The sequence below is a fragment of the Lepidochelys olivacea genome (genome assembly GCF_965140295.1).
Source record: "Lepidochelys olivacea isolate rLepOli2 genome assembly, chromosome: 2".
Lineage (NCBI taxonomy): Eukaryota > Metazoa > Chordata > Testudines > Cheloniidae > Lepidochelys > Lepidochelys olivacea.
The window spans coordinates 268,687,721-268,702,027 of record NC_140412.1 but is presented as its reverse complement, the minus strand read 5'-3'; the positions used below and the strand labels follow the sequence as shown (position 1 = coordinate 268,702,027).

At 47.8% G+C, this 14,307-nt stretch overlaps 1 protein-coding gene across 3 annotated transcripts; it reads left to right on the top strand.

Annotated features, from left to right (window-relative positions):
* Positions 1 to 28: 28 nt before the first annotated feature.
* LOC311515497 (uncharacterized protein) lies at positions 29 to 13,471 on the top strand. 3 transcript variants are annotated; one of them, XM_084618605.1, is made up of 3 exons: positions 29 to 151; positions 2,758 to 2,884; positions 8,477 to 13,471. In XM_084618605.1, exons 1-3 carry the CDS (start codon positions 128 to 130, stop codon positions 9,967 to 9,969), a joined length of 1,644 nt encoding a protein of 547 aa, XP_084474731.1. In that variant the 5' UTR covers positions 29 to 127; the 3' UTR covers positions 9,970 to 13,471. The 3 variants fall into 3 exon arrangements, with proteins under 3 accessions (XP_084474731.1, XP_084474730.1, XP_084474732.1); XM_084618604.1 differs by having other exon boundaries at positions 8,474 to 13,471; XM_084618606.1 differs by having other exon boundaries at positions 69 to 151; positions 1,357 to 2,884; positions 8,474 to 13,471.
* Positions 13,472 to 14,307: the final 836 nt, after the last annotated feature.

Below are 14,307 nucleotides of genomic sequence, written 5' to 3'. Positions count from 1 at the left end.
GAAACCCCCCGCTGGAGCCGGAGCCGGCCGGAGCCGGAGCCGGAGCGCGGCTGTCTGCGGCTGAGCAGCCCTGGCCGCTTTGCCATCTGCCAGCCAAGCCTTTCTCCGTCCGCGGGGCACCAGGACAATGCCTGGAGGGGCCTCGGCTCAGGTAGGGCATTTTACAATCAACTTCCCCGGTGTGGCCGCGGAGGCGGGTGGGGGGCGATGCGCCGCGCTTCCTGGCAGCCGGGGCCGTTCCCCTCTGCACCAGGTACATCAGGGATGCGTGCAGACAGGTCCGGAGTGCCCGGAGCGTCGGACCCTGGAGGCACACGCAGACTGGCTGGCTAGCTACAGATAGGGCTCCTATCCACAGCATCTGAGCCCTCTCCCAAGGGTTTTAACCAAAGAAGTAACAGTAACAATGTCTTCCTTCCTAGCCTATGGGGGGGAAAGAACTCGATTTATTCAATTGGGGGGGGGGCGGGGGGCATATGTTTGTTTATGTGAAAAACTCCTTAAGGGACCAATAATGGAACAGTTCTAAAGCTACCAGCAGGATTTGAACCTAGGTGCTTCAGAACCAAAATAGGAGAGGCCACCACTTGAGTGGAAGGGGCAGCACTATTACATGGTAGCAATAGAAGGCTATTATCCTCTATGCAAATCAGCCACTGGCAGGAGGGGAGCACACTTCATAAGCATATTGCATTAGGATGTGGTATGAGTTTTGCATGGGAGGCACAGTGCACCGAGGCAGAAGATTGGTGCATACTCAGTGCAAGAGAGAATATCAGAAGAATTTGCGAGACACTGGGGAGGGAGTGGTCAGTAGGTGTGCATTGCACCTGGGAGAATTACAGTTCACTGGGTCCATGTGAACCAAAAAGATTGGAAACAGAAAAGGGACCAGATAGGAATAATCCGTCTGTGAAATCAAAAGATAAGGGCAGGAGAAAGGATGACCTTGCGGCAGCTGTCTGGGGTTTTTCTCTGGAGCTGAGTTAGTAACTGGGTTTTTGGGTCGGTGCCCAAACCGAAACAGCCAGAAAAAAATCTCATTGGCTTCATACCAAAGCTGAATTTTTAAAAAAATTCTCAGCAAAATGAAAAACAGAGAAATTTCATCTGGGTCCAACTAAAGATTTCAAATGTCGATTGGAAACAAGATTTGGTTTGGAAATAGTCATTTCAGAACGAACTCGCCAAACGCTTCAAAATGTTCCGCCGTTTCTGAAATGTTTGTTCGTTTTGGGTTTTTGTCCAAAACTATTAATTGAATTCGACTCACATCCACGAATCATTTCGGTGCCCTGGAAAAATGCCTTTTCCAGAAAATTCACTATTTGCCAAAAATATGTTGCCTGCATCTAGTTGTCTCCCAGCACCTCTCGTGCCAAGCAGAGGGGGGACTTCCAAGCCATCCTGCACTTCAGAATGGCCTGGACCCATCTGAGTAGGACACCTCATCACAGCAGCTAAGAGGAAGAAGAAGGACTTTGAAAATTATGGTGATTTGGGGTAACAAAAAAATGCTGTCGGAAAAGGTAAGGCCGGGCGTGAATGCAGGGGATGAAATCAATGAGGGCTCCACAATGGCTCGCCTAATAACGTGCTGCTTAAATCTGGCCATCGGTCAGAAAATTACCAAAGAGGAGGTGTGGTCGCCGAGGCTGGAGGCTGGAGCTGTCGATGGACAGCAGGAGACGGGATACATGCAGAGAACCAGAATATATACAAAGCAGCTCATCCAGATAACATGCATTGTAAGGCTTGAAAGGAATTCGCTAATGACTCTAGAGGCCTGAGCAGACAGGAAGAAGGTAGATCTTGGTGCATTGAAAAAGAGAGAAAGCTTAGCAATCGCTGTGTGGTTTGTCACACTTTAATCTCTAGCAATGTCTACTGCTATATGGATAGATATTGATGGTAGCCTAGAGACTGACGTCAAGATCTGAGCCCCATTGCGCTAGGCACTGTAAAGACATGTGGTAAGAGATGGTCCCCTCCACCAGAGGTTACAGTCTAAATAGACACTGCTGGGGAGGGGAAACAGACAGGAGGTGTTTTGCCCAAGGTCACGCAGCGTGTTGCCAGGAATAGACCCCAAATCTCCTTCATTTCAGTCCAGTTCTCTCTCCACTGGATGACACTACCTTTCCTCAATGGAAGGAATATTAAGCGTTAAAAACCCTGTAAGCAACTGGAGGCTGGTGGAACCATGAGCAATAGGCAGCGAGGGCTAATAAAGAACCAATCACGCCAGACAAATGTTATTGCTTTTATTTGGATGAATTCACAAAAGTAGCGGCTGTCAGGAGCTCACTGGCAGCAGTGAAATTAGACGCTAAGGGAGCCTAAGTGCAGGGTGTCATGAAAACTTAAGTTTACCACTAATTGGAACTGGTTTGGCCACGGAGGTATGGCTTGGAAATAGGGGGTGCAGTGGGGTGGGGTTATAAACGGAAATTAAGGGGACTGAGTCACAACGCCAGGTGAAGCTGGAGAGAGATACCCAGGAGGGTTTTGCTGGGCTTGATTTTAGGCTGGGTTTTAGTTACGGCGTGTTTCATGATCTGGAAAAAGAGGGGAGAGGCCCACAAACTGCATGCACCAATGGCATTGCAATGGGAAGCCTTTTCAACGCCAGGGAAGACAGAGGAGGATATGAAGGGGCCTAGAGAGGTCGGTAGGCTGGGCTGGAACCCCACAACTGCCAGGGACAGGTGGTGACTGAAGCAGCAGGTGCTGAGCGTTTGGTGCTTGTTATTGCAGGTGCCGGTGACGTTCGATGATGTCGCCATCTATTTCTCCCGGGAGGAGTGGGAGATGCTGGCGGAGTGGCAGAAGGAGCTGTACCAGGAGGTGATGAGGGAGAATTATGCAAATCTGATTTCTCTGGGTAAGGATCAGCCTTCGTTGTTTTACTGGGTGCAGCAGGATCATTGAAATCCCTGGGCTGTCTTTAGTCTATTATTATTCATTATTTGTTTTACAGTAACCCCTAGGGGCAACCAATCCAGGATCAGAGCCCCACTGTGCCAGGTGCTGTATACACTGGCTTTAAAAAGCTAGTCCGTGCTCCAGGGAGCTCCCAGTCCTAGGATAAGTCTTGCCTACTAAGCATGCAGTGGCCCAGATCATCAGCTGATGCAAAGGTCTGTAGTTCCATTGAGGTCAATAGAGCTATACTGATTGATCCCAGTTATGGTTCCGACCCCTGGCGTGGCATCCTTGGGGAAAGACAGCGTGCTCCTGAGGGTCAGTAACAGATGACCACCCCCGAGTGACGCTGCACCCCGTGCTGCTCCAGCCTTGACCCTCTAACCCCTTGCATGTGGGAAGCACAACCCTTTCTAATGCTGCGGTCACTGATGTGAGCCTCCGGCACCTACCCAACCCCCACAGAGGCTTCCTGTCTGAGCCCCACTTGGTAAAACAGGAAGCCTCGTTCTTGGAACCGCTCCGCAGCAAAGCAGGACACTGGAAAGCAGACAGGCGCGTTCGGCCCTCAGTGCTGCTCTCTTATCAGTGGAATGAGTCACAAGCAGAAGCAGGTCATTTCTCAGTTTCCCCGAATGGAGGGAGAGAAATTCGCCCATCACATGGCTAAAGGACCAGACGTGTCCCGCTCATGGTAGGGGAGTGGACTGCTATAGACCAGCAAATCGGGAGGAGGAGGTATTTTTAGAACAAATAGCAAAAGCATCCAAAGGACAAATCCCAATGGTAACGGGGGACTTTAACTCCCCAGACAGCTGTTGGCAAGGCAATATGGCAGGGCACAGACTCTCCTAACAGCTTGGAATGTGCTAGGGAGAACTTTTTGTTTCTGAAAGTGGAGGAAGTAACTAGGGGGCTGCCATTTTAGATTTGATGCACGATTTGTACGCATGATTTCTCCCTGTCATATAAGAGGCTAACAACAAAAACAGCACCCCGAGCCCAGCGCCGCTCAGGCCTAGCACTCCAGGCTGTCGCCTGGGTCACCTGCCCCTAAATCCAGGCCTACTACAGAACACCCTGCCATAACAGAAGGAGGGGGTAAAACGTACTTTGTTGCGGGTGGGATGGGGTGGGCAAAAAAACAGACTGTGGGAGTTTGCAGGAAAACACTACATCTCTTGTCAGTTTACTAAGAGTAGCCTATTTGGGAAATTGCTCATTTTGGGAAATTGCTCATTGCTCAATTGTTTGAGTTTCTCTTTCCCAGCCGTGTTTATTTCCCTCACTCCGAAGCCGGTGCAGTACACCAGCCCAAGTCAGGGCCAAGAATCACACTCCTGGGTCGTGCTGTTCTGTGATGCCACATATGCGCACTCAGTCCCTGGTGTATCAGCTTGCTGCCAGGGCTGTGAGCAGTTTTTCCGTTAAATGTTTTTTGAAAAGCAGTAATAATCCTGACACATAAATAACTTGAATGGGATGTTTCAAAGTTCTCAAATCGGTGCTCAGAGTCCAATATAGCTGCCTCAGGAGATCTTTAATGACCTGAAAATCAAACAGGACTTGCACAGGAAGAGGAAACATGGACAAATTGCTGAGGATGACTCTAAAAAGACAGCACCCGCATGCAGGGACAAAACCAGAAAGGCTAAGGAACAAAATGAGTTCTAACTAGCAAGGGACATGAAGGCATTAGGCATTAATTAATTAATTAATTAATTAATTAATTAATGTATTAATAAATAAATACATCAGCAGTCACAGAACACAAAGGAGAGTGTGGGTCCAGTACTTAATGGGGAAGGTTTTGCTTCAGTCTTCACCGAAAAGGTTAATAATGACCAGATGTTTAACACAATTAATATTAACAACAGGGGACAGGAACACAAGCAGGAAGAGGGAAAGAACAGGTTAAAGAATATTTAGATAAGTGAGATGTATTCCAGTCAGCTGAGCTTGATGAAATTCACCCCAGGGTACTTAAGGAAGTAGCTGAAGCAATCTCTGAACCATTGGTGATTATTTTTGAGGACTCAGGGGGGACGGGTGGGGTCCTAGAGGACTGGAGAAGGGTGAACATATAGCCGATATTTAAAATGGGGAAAAAGGAGGATCCAAGGAATTATAGACCAGTCAGACTAATTTCGATACCTGGAAAGATACCGGAATAAATTATTAAACCCATCAATCTGTAAGCCTCTAGAGGTGGTGAAGATGATAAATAATAGCCAACATGGATTAGGCAAGAACATATCATGCCAAACCAGTCTAATTTCCTTCTTTGATAGGGAAATCTGCCTAGTAGATGGGGGGAAGCAGTAGATGTGATATATCTTGACTTTATAAAGGCTTTTGGGACATCCCATGTGACATTTTCATTAGCAAATTAGGGAAATGTGGTCTAGATGAAATTACTCTAAGGTGGGTGCACAACTGGTTGAAAGACCGTACTCAGAGTAGTTATCAATGGTTCGCTATCAAACTGGGAGGGTGTCTCTAGTGGGGTCCTGCAGGTGTCAGTCCTGGATCTGGTACAAGTCAGTATTTTCATTAATGACTGGATAATGGAGTGTAGAGTGTGAAATGTACAGATGACACCAAGCTGGGAGGGGTTGCAAGCACTTTGGAGGACAGGATTAGAAATCAAAACAACCTTGACAAATCGGAGAATTGGCTGAAATCAACAAGAGGAAATTCAGTAAAGACAAGTGCCAAGTACTACACTTAGGAAGGAAAAATCAAATGCACAGCTACAACACGGGGAATAACTGGCTAGGCAGTAGTATTGTTGAAAAGGATCTGGAGGTTGGACTGGATCAGACTGAATTGAATATGAGGGACACAGGGTGGGTGAGGTAATATATTTTATTGGACTAACTTCTGTTGGTGACAGAGACAAGAAGTTGGTCCAGTAAAAGATATTATCTCACCCACCTTGTCTCTCTAATATCCTGGGACCAACGCGGCTACACCACATCCCGCTTTGCTCAGCACTGGTGAGGCCCCAGCTGGAGTTCTGTGTCCAGTTTTGGGCACCACAATTTAAGAGATGTGGGAAAACTGGAGTGGGTCCAGGAGAGCGACAAAATGATGAAAGGTTTAGAAAACCTGACCTACGGGGAAAGGTTGAAAAAATTGACGTGTTTAGTCCTGAGAAGATGGGGGCAGGGGAAGGGGGATGGACCTGATAACAGTCTTCACATATGTAAAAAGCTGTTATAAAGAGAACCATGATCAGCGGTTCTCTTTGTCCATTGAGGGTAGGACAAGTGGTAATAGGCTGCATTTGTAGCCAGGGAGATTTAGATTAGATATTAGGAAAAACTTTCTGAGGATGGCTCAGCCCTGGAACAGTGACCTCGGGAGGTTGTGGAATCCCCATCATTGGAGGTTTTTGAGATCAGGTTGGACAAACACCTGTCAGGGATAGTCTGGGTCTACTTGGTTCTGCCTCAGCGTGGGGGCTGGACTAGATGACTTCTTGAGGTCCCTTCCAGCCTGACATCTCTAGGATTTGGGAAAGCATATGCTGGCTTGAGTGGGACTTACGTTGTGCCTCAGCCACATGCTGGCCCCCTGCACAGGGTAAATTTCACCATTTCGAAATCGCTTTAAGATTGTTGCTAAAAAATCCACCTTCTGCTGTTACTATGCACGACTTTGAGAGGGTCAACAAGCACGTGGACAAGGGGGATCCAGTGGATACAATGTACTTAGATTTCCAAAAAGCCTTTGACAAGGTCCCTCTTTGACAAAGGCTCTTAAGCGAAGTAAGCCGTCATGGGATAAGAGGGAAGGTTCTCTCATGGCTCAGTAACTGGTTAAAAGACAGGAAACAAAGGGTAGGAATAAATGGTCAGTTTTCAGAATTGAGAAAGGTAAATAGTGATACCCCCCCACCCCCAGGGGTCTGTACTAGGCCCAGTCCTGTTCAACATATTCATAAATGATCTTGCAAAAGGGATAAACAGTGAGGTGGAAAAATTTGCAGATGATACAAAACTACTCAAGATAGTTAAGTCCCAGGCAGACTGCGAAGAGCTACAAAACGATCTCTCAGAACTGGGGGCCTGGGCAACAAAATGGCAGATGAAATTCAGTGTTGATAAATGCAAAGTAATGCACATTGCACAACATAATCCCAACTCTACATATAAAATGATGGGGTCTAAATTAGCTGTTACCGCTCAAGAAAGAGATCTTGGAGTCATTGTGGATAGTTCTCTGCAAACATCCACTCAAGGTGCAGCAGCAGTCAAAGTGAACAGAATGTTGGGAATCATTAGGAAGGGATAATAAGGGATAGTTAATAAGACAGAAAATATCATATTGCCTCCATATAAATCCATGGTACGCAAACATCTGGAATACGGTGTGCAGATGTGGTCGCCCCATCTCAAAAAAGTTATATTGGAATTGGAAAAAGTTCAGAAAAGGGCAACAAAAATGATTAGGGGTATGGAACAGCTTCCGTATGAGGAGAGATTAATAAGACTGGGACTTTTCAGCTTGGAAAAGAGACAACTAAGGGGGGATATGACAGAGGTCTATAAAATTCTGACTGGTGTGGAGAAAGTAAATAAGGAAGTGTTATTTACTCCTTCCCATAACACAAGAACTAGGGGCCACCAAATGAAATTCATAGGCAGCAGTTTTGAAATAAACAAAAGGAAGTATTTTTTCACACAACGCACAGTCAGTCTGTGGAATTCATTGCTAGAGGATGTTGTGAAGGCCAAGACTACAACAGGATTCAAAAAAGAACTAGATAAGTTCTTGAAGGACAGATCCATCAATGGCTAATAGCCAGGATGGACAGGGATGGTGTCCCTGGCCTCTGTTTGCCAGAAGCTGGGAATGAGCGACAGGGGATGGATCACTTGATGATTACCTGTTCTGTGCGTTCCCTCTGGGGCACCTGGCATTGGCCACTGTCAGAAGACAGGATACTGGGCTAGATGGGCCTTTGGTCTGACCCAGTGTGGCCGTTCTTATGTTCTTATCACTCTCAAAACATTGTGGGCCAGACTCATTCCTGATGTTCAGGGAAGTCAGTGGAGCTACTCCAAGGATACATGTGAGTCTAGGATTTTCCTTCAGTTTATCCAAGAGACAGTTAAGAGATGCCTAGATCACAATCTCTGAGTACCTCCATGGAGAGGAGATTTTTGATAGTAGATGCCTCTTTAACCTAGCAGACAAAGGCCGAATGGTAGGTGAAGCAAGGGAAATTCAGGTTATAAATAGGTCACACATTTTGTAACAGGCAGGGTAATTAGCTATTGGAATAACTAACCTAGGGATGTGCTCACTTCACCATCACTTGAAGGCTTTAAATCAAGACTGGATGTCATGCTAAAAAGCATGCGTTAGCTGGCCCAGAAGTTTTGGTCTGGATGTAGAAATCACTGGGTGAAATTCTCTGGCTTGTGTTCTGTAGGAGGTCAGACTGAAAGATCGGAATGATCCCTTCTGGCCTTAAAATCTATGACTCGTTACCACCACCCCATCCATAAATAATGCCTGGACTCTTTTCTCCGTCCAGCAGGGGACTGGCCCAGGCAGAGAAGCAAGAAGAAAAATGAGGAGGAATGTGCTGAAAAGTTGGAAGCCCCTGAGCTTCCGACTGGAATCGGCTTGGCCAAAGGCTCAGAGAAGGCAAAGATCTGCAGCACTCGGATCGCCTGCGTCCCAGAGCCAAGCAGCGAGGAAGGCGGCTGGCTGGGGCAGCTTGTTGAAGGTGGAAGAGGGAACAGCCACTGCATGCAGCCCAGTGGGAATCAGGGACCCAAGAAAAGGGCGAGACCACACAAGTGCGATGAGTGCTGGAAAAGCTTCACCTGGAGATCGGAGCTGGTTCAGCACCTCAGGACTCACACCGGGGAGCGGCCATATAAGTGTGCTGAGTGCGGGAAGGGCTTCAGTCAGCACGTCAACCTGACCATCCACCAGCGTATCCACACCGGCGAGCGGCCCTACCGGTGCAGTGAGTGTGGGAGGGGCTTTACCCAGCATATCAACCTGACCCTCCATCAGAGAATCCACACTGGGGAACGCCCGTACCAGTGCTGTGAGTGCGGGAAAAACTTCATCCGCAAATCCAACCTGGCCAAGCACCAGAAGATCCACACGGGCGAGAAGCCCTTCCAGTGCGCCCAGTGTGGGAAGAGCTTCGTGCACAAGTCCGGCCTGGTGTCGCACCACAGGACCCACACAGGGGAGCGGCCGCACCAGTGCGAGGCGTGTGGGAAACGCTTCGGCCACAAGTCGGGCCTGCTCTCGCACCGGAAGACCCACACGGGCGAGCGGCCCCACCAGTGTGCCCAGTGCGGGAAGAGGTTCCGGCATAAGTCAGGCGTGGCCTCACACCAGAGCACCCACACGGGCGAGCGGCCTCACCAATGCTCCCAGTGCGGCAAGCGGTTCTCCCGCACCTATGAGCTCATCTCCCACCAGCGCCTGCACACGGGGGAGCGGCCCTACCCATGCGCCGACTGTGACAAGAGCTTTGTGCGCAAATCTAACCTGGTGAAGCACCAGCGTGCGCACACGGGGGAGCGGCCCTACCAGTGCGGCCAGTGCGAGAGGAGCTTCTCCCAGAGGTATGAGCTGGTGGCTCACCAGATCACCCACACTGGGGAGAGCCCCTATACCTGTGCCCAATGCGGGAAGATCTTCAGCCAGAAGTCAAACCTCGTGAAGCACGAGCGCATCCACACCGGCGAGAGTCCCTTCCCCTGCACCCAGTGCGGGAAGAGCTTCAGCCAGCGCGCCAACCTGGTGAAACACCAGCGGATCCACACCGGGGAGCGACCATTCCAGTGTGCCCACTGCGGGAAGAGCTTCAGCCAAAAGTGCGAGCTCGTGTCGCACGAGCGGATCCATACTGGGGAGCGGCCATTCCAGTGCACCCACTGCGGGAAGAGCTTCAGCCAGAAGACGAGTCTGATCGCTCATCAGAGGATCCACATGGGTCAGCGACTGAGTGAATGTGCCCAGGGCGATGCCCTCCCATCCAGCTCTGTCTGGCATTCCAGCTGATGCCAATGGGGGGCTGACGTGCAGACCAAGGGTGGTGCTGGGTATGGATCCATCAGTAAATATCTTCTTGCCTACCAGGGAGCAAACAAGGGAGGAACTAGGGCTTTCAAGTGGGGACAGCTTGAGATTTCCAAACACATCCGAGAAAGGTTTTAAATGGCTCCTTGAATCTCCCTTGTCAGGAGAGGGTGGATATTTCAAACCTGTCTTCCGGTTAACAATCAGCAGATTGGGAAACACCATGTAATTGTTGAGAAGTCCAGGAAACATCTGGCAAAGCAGGAACCATGTTGAATAGCAGAGTGTTCCCCCAGGAGAAGAGGGGGCAGATTTGGAAGACGCAGGGCTGATTCAAACCTTGGGTTTTCCAAATGTCTGATGATGAACCTTCTGAGCTTGACTGACTCTCAGGAAGACTGTAAGATGGGGGTAGACCCCTCATCAGTACCCTCAACTAGCCAGTGGGAACATGGAGGGCTGGAAGGGGTGGAGAATGATTAATGGGGTATGAAGAACAGCTGGTCAAATAATATTCAGCAAATATATGATCTGGTTCTTGTTGAGCAATGAATCAAAGAAGTAACTTTTTGAAGCGTTCATTCAGCTGTTGAAAACTGTTCCTCAAAGAAATTATTTGGGGCCAGGTTCACAAAGGTGTTTAGGTGCGTAAAGATGCCGATAGGTGCTAGTGAGATTGACAACAGCACCTAGTGAGTCAGGCACCCCACTCCCCTTGACTCTCAGTGGTATCTCTGGCCCAGGTCCTCAAAAGTAGTTATGCACCTAACTCCCAGTGGGAGTTATACTTGGAGGATCTGGCTGGAGGCGCCTAACCTGCTTAGGAGCTTTTAAAATTTTTTGTATGCGCTTAGCTGCATCTCTAGACACCAAAATGCTTTTGTAAATCTGGCTGTTGACCAGGGCTGGCCATACCATGAGGCAATCTGAGGCAGCCACCTCAGGTGCCAGACTGGGGGCGGGGCGGCACCACTAGGACCCAGAGTTTCAAAGTTTTGGCCCAAGTGAGGGGGCATAGGGGCGTCATTTTGAGCTCCCCGCCTCAGGTGCCAACATGTTGTGGGCCGGCCCTGCTGTTGACCAATAACAGCAAAGGCCAGTGCGTAATGCTGAGCCCTTTCCCTGGTCTTCTCCCAGAGGCAGTTCTATTTCTGTGTGGCAGGTTTAATCACATCCTGGTGCGTGGGCGATCAAAAGCCATTATGCCTGATGCTCTTTCAGTGGTGAGTAAGAAATAATGTCAAAACTATCCCAATAATAGTTATTTCCTGGATGCTGAATTGATTAAACTTATCCCAACTACTTCATATATATAAACCCGTTCTTTCAAAAACATCAGTAAAGGAGGACACTGCCCTGATTATGTGGAAATATATATGCTATGACATGGCTAAGATCATGAAACCATGTGTTCTGATAGCCTTCTCTCCAGTGTGGTCCCCACACATAACCCATTAACTGAGAGACTCTTTTCAGAACCATTGTTTTAAATTAACAGTATCAACTGGATTTAAATTGGTGTCTTCTTTAGCCCAAAGAGGAAGTTATATTTTCTTCTGATCTGTCTGGATAAACTTAACACAGTGGCCTCAAACTTGTAAAACTGCCTCTCAGGCTGGTATTCCTCTCTGCGCTCCTCACACGTGATCTGACTCACCTCTTTAATGAATGCTGTTTCCTTTTTATTTATGCACTGATCTAATTATTTCCATTATGTACCATATAAAAAAGCCTTCCCCGTGTTAATAGATGCCTTTTTAAAGCACAACGTGTAGTTCAAAGATAGGAAAATTCTTCATGGTCTTTGACTCATTGGCTTTTTTTGGTCTGCTTTATGTTTTGCTTCCTGTAGTGTAACTTCCATGTCTTGCTGCCTGCACGGAGGCCTTGGTTTGAACTCTGCAGTCCTTATTGCCCAGGGGTTGGGTTATAATTTGGGTATGATTCTGTAAGTGCTCCGTGCCCGGGAGTCTGGTTGACTCCGAAGACAGTTCTGTGATTGGAATGCTCATGGGACTGGGGCCTGGTGTTTCAATTCCTCTTAGCCATGGATGGCTCCCACCTCTACATCACCTTCTCATCTGACAGGAATGCTGTGACTTCCATTACGCCGGAATGGAGAGCTGGGCAAGGAGCAGCCGGCTAACGCTCAATCCAGACAAGGCACAGAGGTGATGCAAGTGGACAGGGGAAGTGTTTTGAGGAACTGTTTGCAAAGGTGACCTGGCCCTTCACTGACAGAGTACGTTTACCCTGCCACTCACAGCAGAATCCTGCTTGGTTTCTCATTGCTCTTGAGTTTCAGCTAGCTGCGGCGATCAGAAAAGCCAGCTGCTACTTCCCATTAGCCAAACAATTATGCTCATTCCTTTCTGATGTGGACCCAGCCACAGAGACCCAAGAATGTGTTGCAACCTTCTCTATCTGGGCTTACCAAGGAGCTGCATCTTCTAAGCAAAACTGTCTGGCATCAGTCAAACAATGGGTCCATTTCTAGGTGCTTGCCCTGAATGGGCGAGAGTCCAGAGACCTCTGGGACCACCTGTCTTCTCCATTCCCCGCTATCCTTCCTACACTCAGCGGGGACGCTGAGGGTGACAGAGCCCAGATTTCATCTTGTGGCAGCAGAAGAACAAGGTTCTTGGTGAAAAGCCCACGCTTGTGACAACCACTTCACCAGCACATCAGCTCGATACACACATCTCACTACCTCGAAAGGATGCTGTAAGAAGACACCTGCTTAAACTAGCATTTCCCCATGCAACCAGGTTGTAACGACGCCGTTCTCACACATCATCAGCTACCAGTGTCAGAAAACAGATTAAAGGGAGAAAGGTTCAGAGTTTTACCTCCTACATGTAAAATGAAGGCTCAATGCCCTGAGTCACTCCGCCCCTGGCGATGAGTGAGACAGCAATACCTACGGATAAATGAAATCAAGTAGTGCATTCAGGGAACAATGCCAAAGCCTCCTTGTCGCTAACTTCACCATGTCAGTTCAGATACAGGGCAAGAACAGGCTGTGTAGCTGAGTGGACAAGGTCTCTGGATCAAATTCTTCCTGGACATAAGCAGACAAAACTCCCATTGAAATTGCTGGGAGTTGCCACCACTCACACCAGAATGGGACTGGATTTCGGGGCTTGCAAAGGTGGTGAATTCAAATCCTATTACTTGAGGATACTTTCTTGTCTTGGCATCAGATCAACTGTTATGTTTTCACTACTTAATTATCATCATCAACCAAAAATGTGACTTTATCCTTCAAACACTTAGTATCTGGAGTGATGCTTTCTATCATGTAGGCAGTTCTCCTCCTGTCGTGAATATTTACGGGATCAGAGTCTTGCTTTGTGTTCAATGAAAGTATTTAAATAGTTTTCAGAGTAACAGCCGTGTTAGTCTGTATTCGCAAAAAGAAAAGGAGTACTTGTGGCACCTTAGAGACTAACCAATTTATTTGAGCATAAGCTTTCATGAGCTACAGCTCACTTCATTGGATGCATACTATGGAAAATACAGAAGATGTTTTTATACACACAAACCATGAAAAAATGGGTGTTTATCACTACAAAAGGTTTTCTCTCCCCCCACCCCACTCTTCTGCTGGTAATAGCTTATCTAAAGTGATCACTCTCCTTACAATGTGTATGATAATCAAGGTGGGCCATTTCCAGCACAAATCCAGGTTTTCTCCCCACGCCCCCCACCCACAAACCCACTCTCCTGTTGGTAATAGCTTATCCAAAGCGATCACTCTCCTTACAATTGGCAAAAAGAAAAGGAGTACTTGTGGCACCTTAGAGACTAACCAATTTATTTGAGCATAAGCTTTCGTGAGCTACAGCTCACTTCATCGGATCCTTACAATGCGCACGATAACCAAGGTGGGCCACTTCCAGCACAAATCCAGGGTTTAATAAGAACGTCTGAGGAACAGTGGGGGAAAAAACAAGGGAAAATAGGTTACCTTGCATAATGACTTAGCCACTCCCAGTCTCTATTCAAGCCTAAGTTAATTGTATCCAATTTGCAAATGAATTGCAATTCAGCAGTCTCTCGCTGGAGTCTGGTTTTGAAGTTTTTCTGTTGTAATATCACAACTTTCATGTCTGTAATCGAGTGACCAAAGAGATTGAAGTGTTCTCCGACTGGTTTATGAATGTTATAATTCTTGACATCTGATTTGTGTCCATTTATTCTTTTATGTAGAGACTGTCCAGTTTGACCAAGGTACATGGCAGAGGGGCATTGCTGGCACATGATGGCATAGATCACATTGGTAAATGTGCAGGTGAATGAGCCTCTGATAGTGTGGCT

Excerpts from the sequence above, each read along its gene's own strand:
- LOC311515497 (XM_084618604.1), top strand. The coding sequence starts at position 128 with ATGCCTGGAGGGGCCTCGGCTCAG. Across the intron at positions 152-2,757 it reads CTGGAGGGGCCTCGGCTCAG|GTGCCGGTGACGTTCGATGA; the intron begins GTAGGGCATTTT and ends TTGTTATTGCAG. Across the intron at positions 2,885-8,473 it reads TGCAAATCTGATTTCTCTGG|CAGGGGACTGGCCCAGGCAG; the intron begins GTAAGGATCAGC and ends TTCTCCGTCCAG.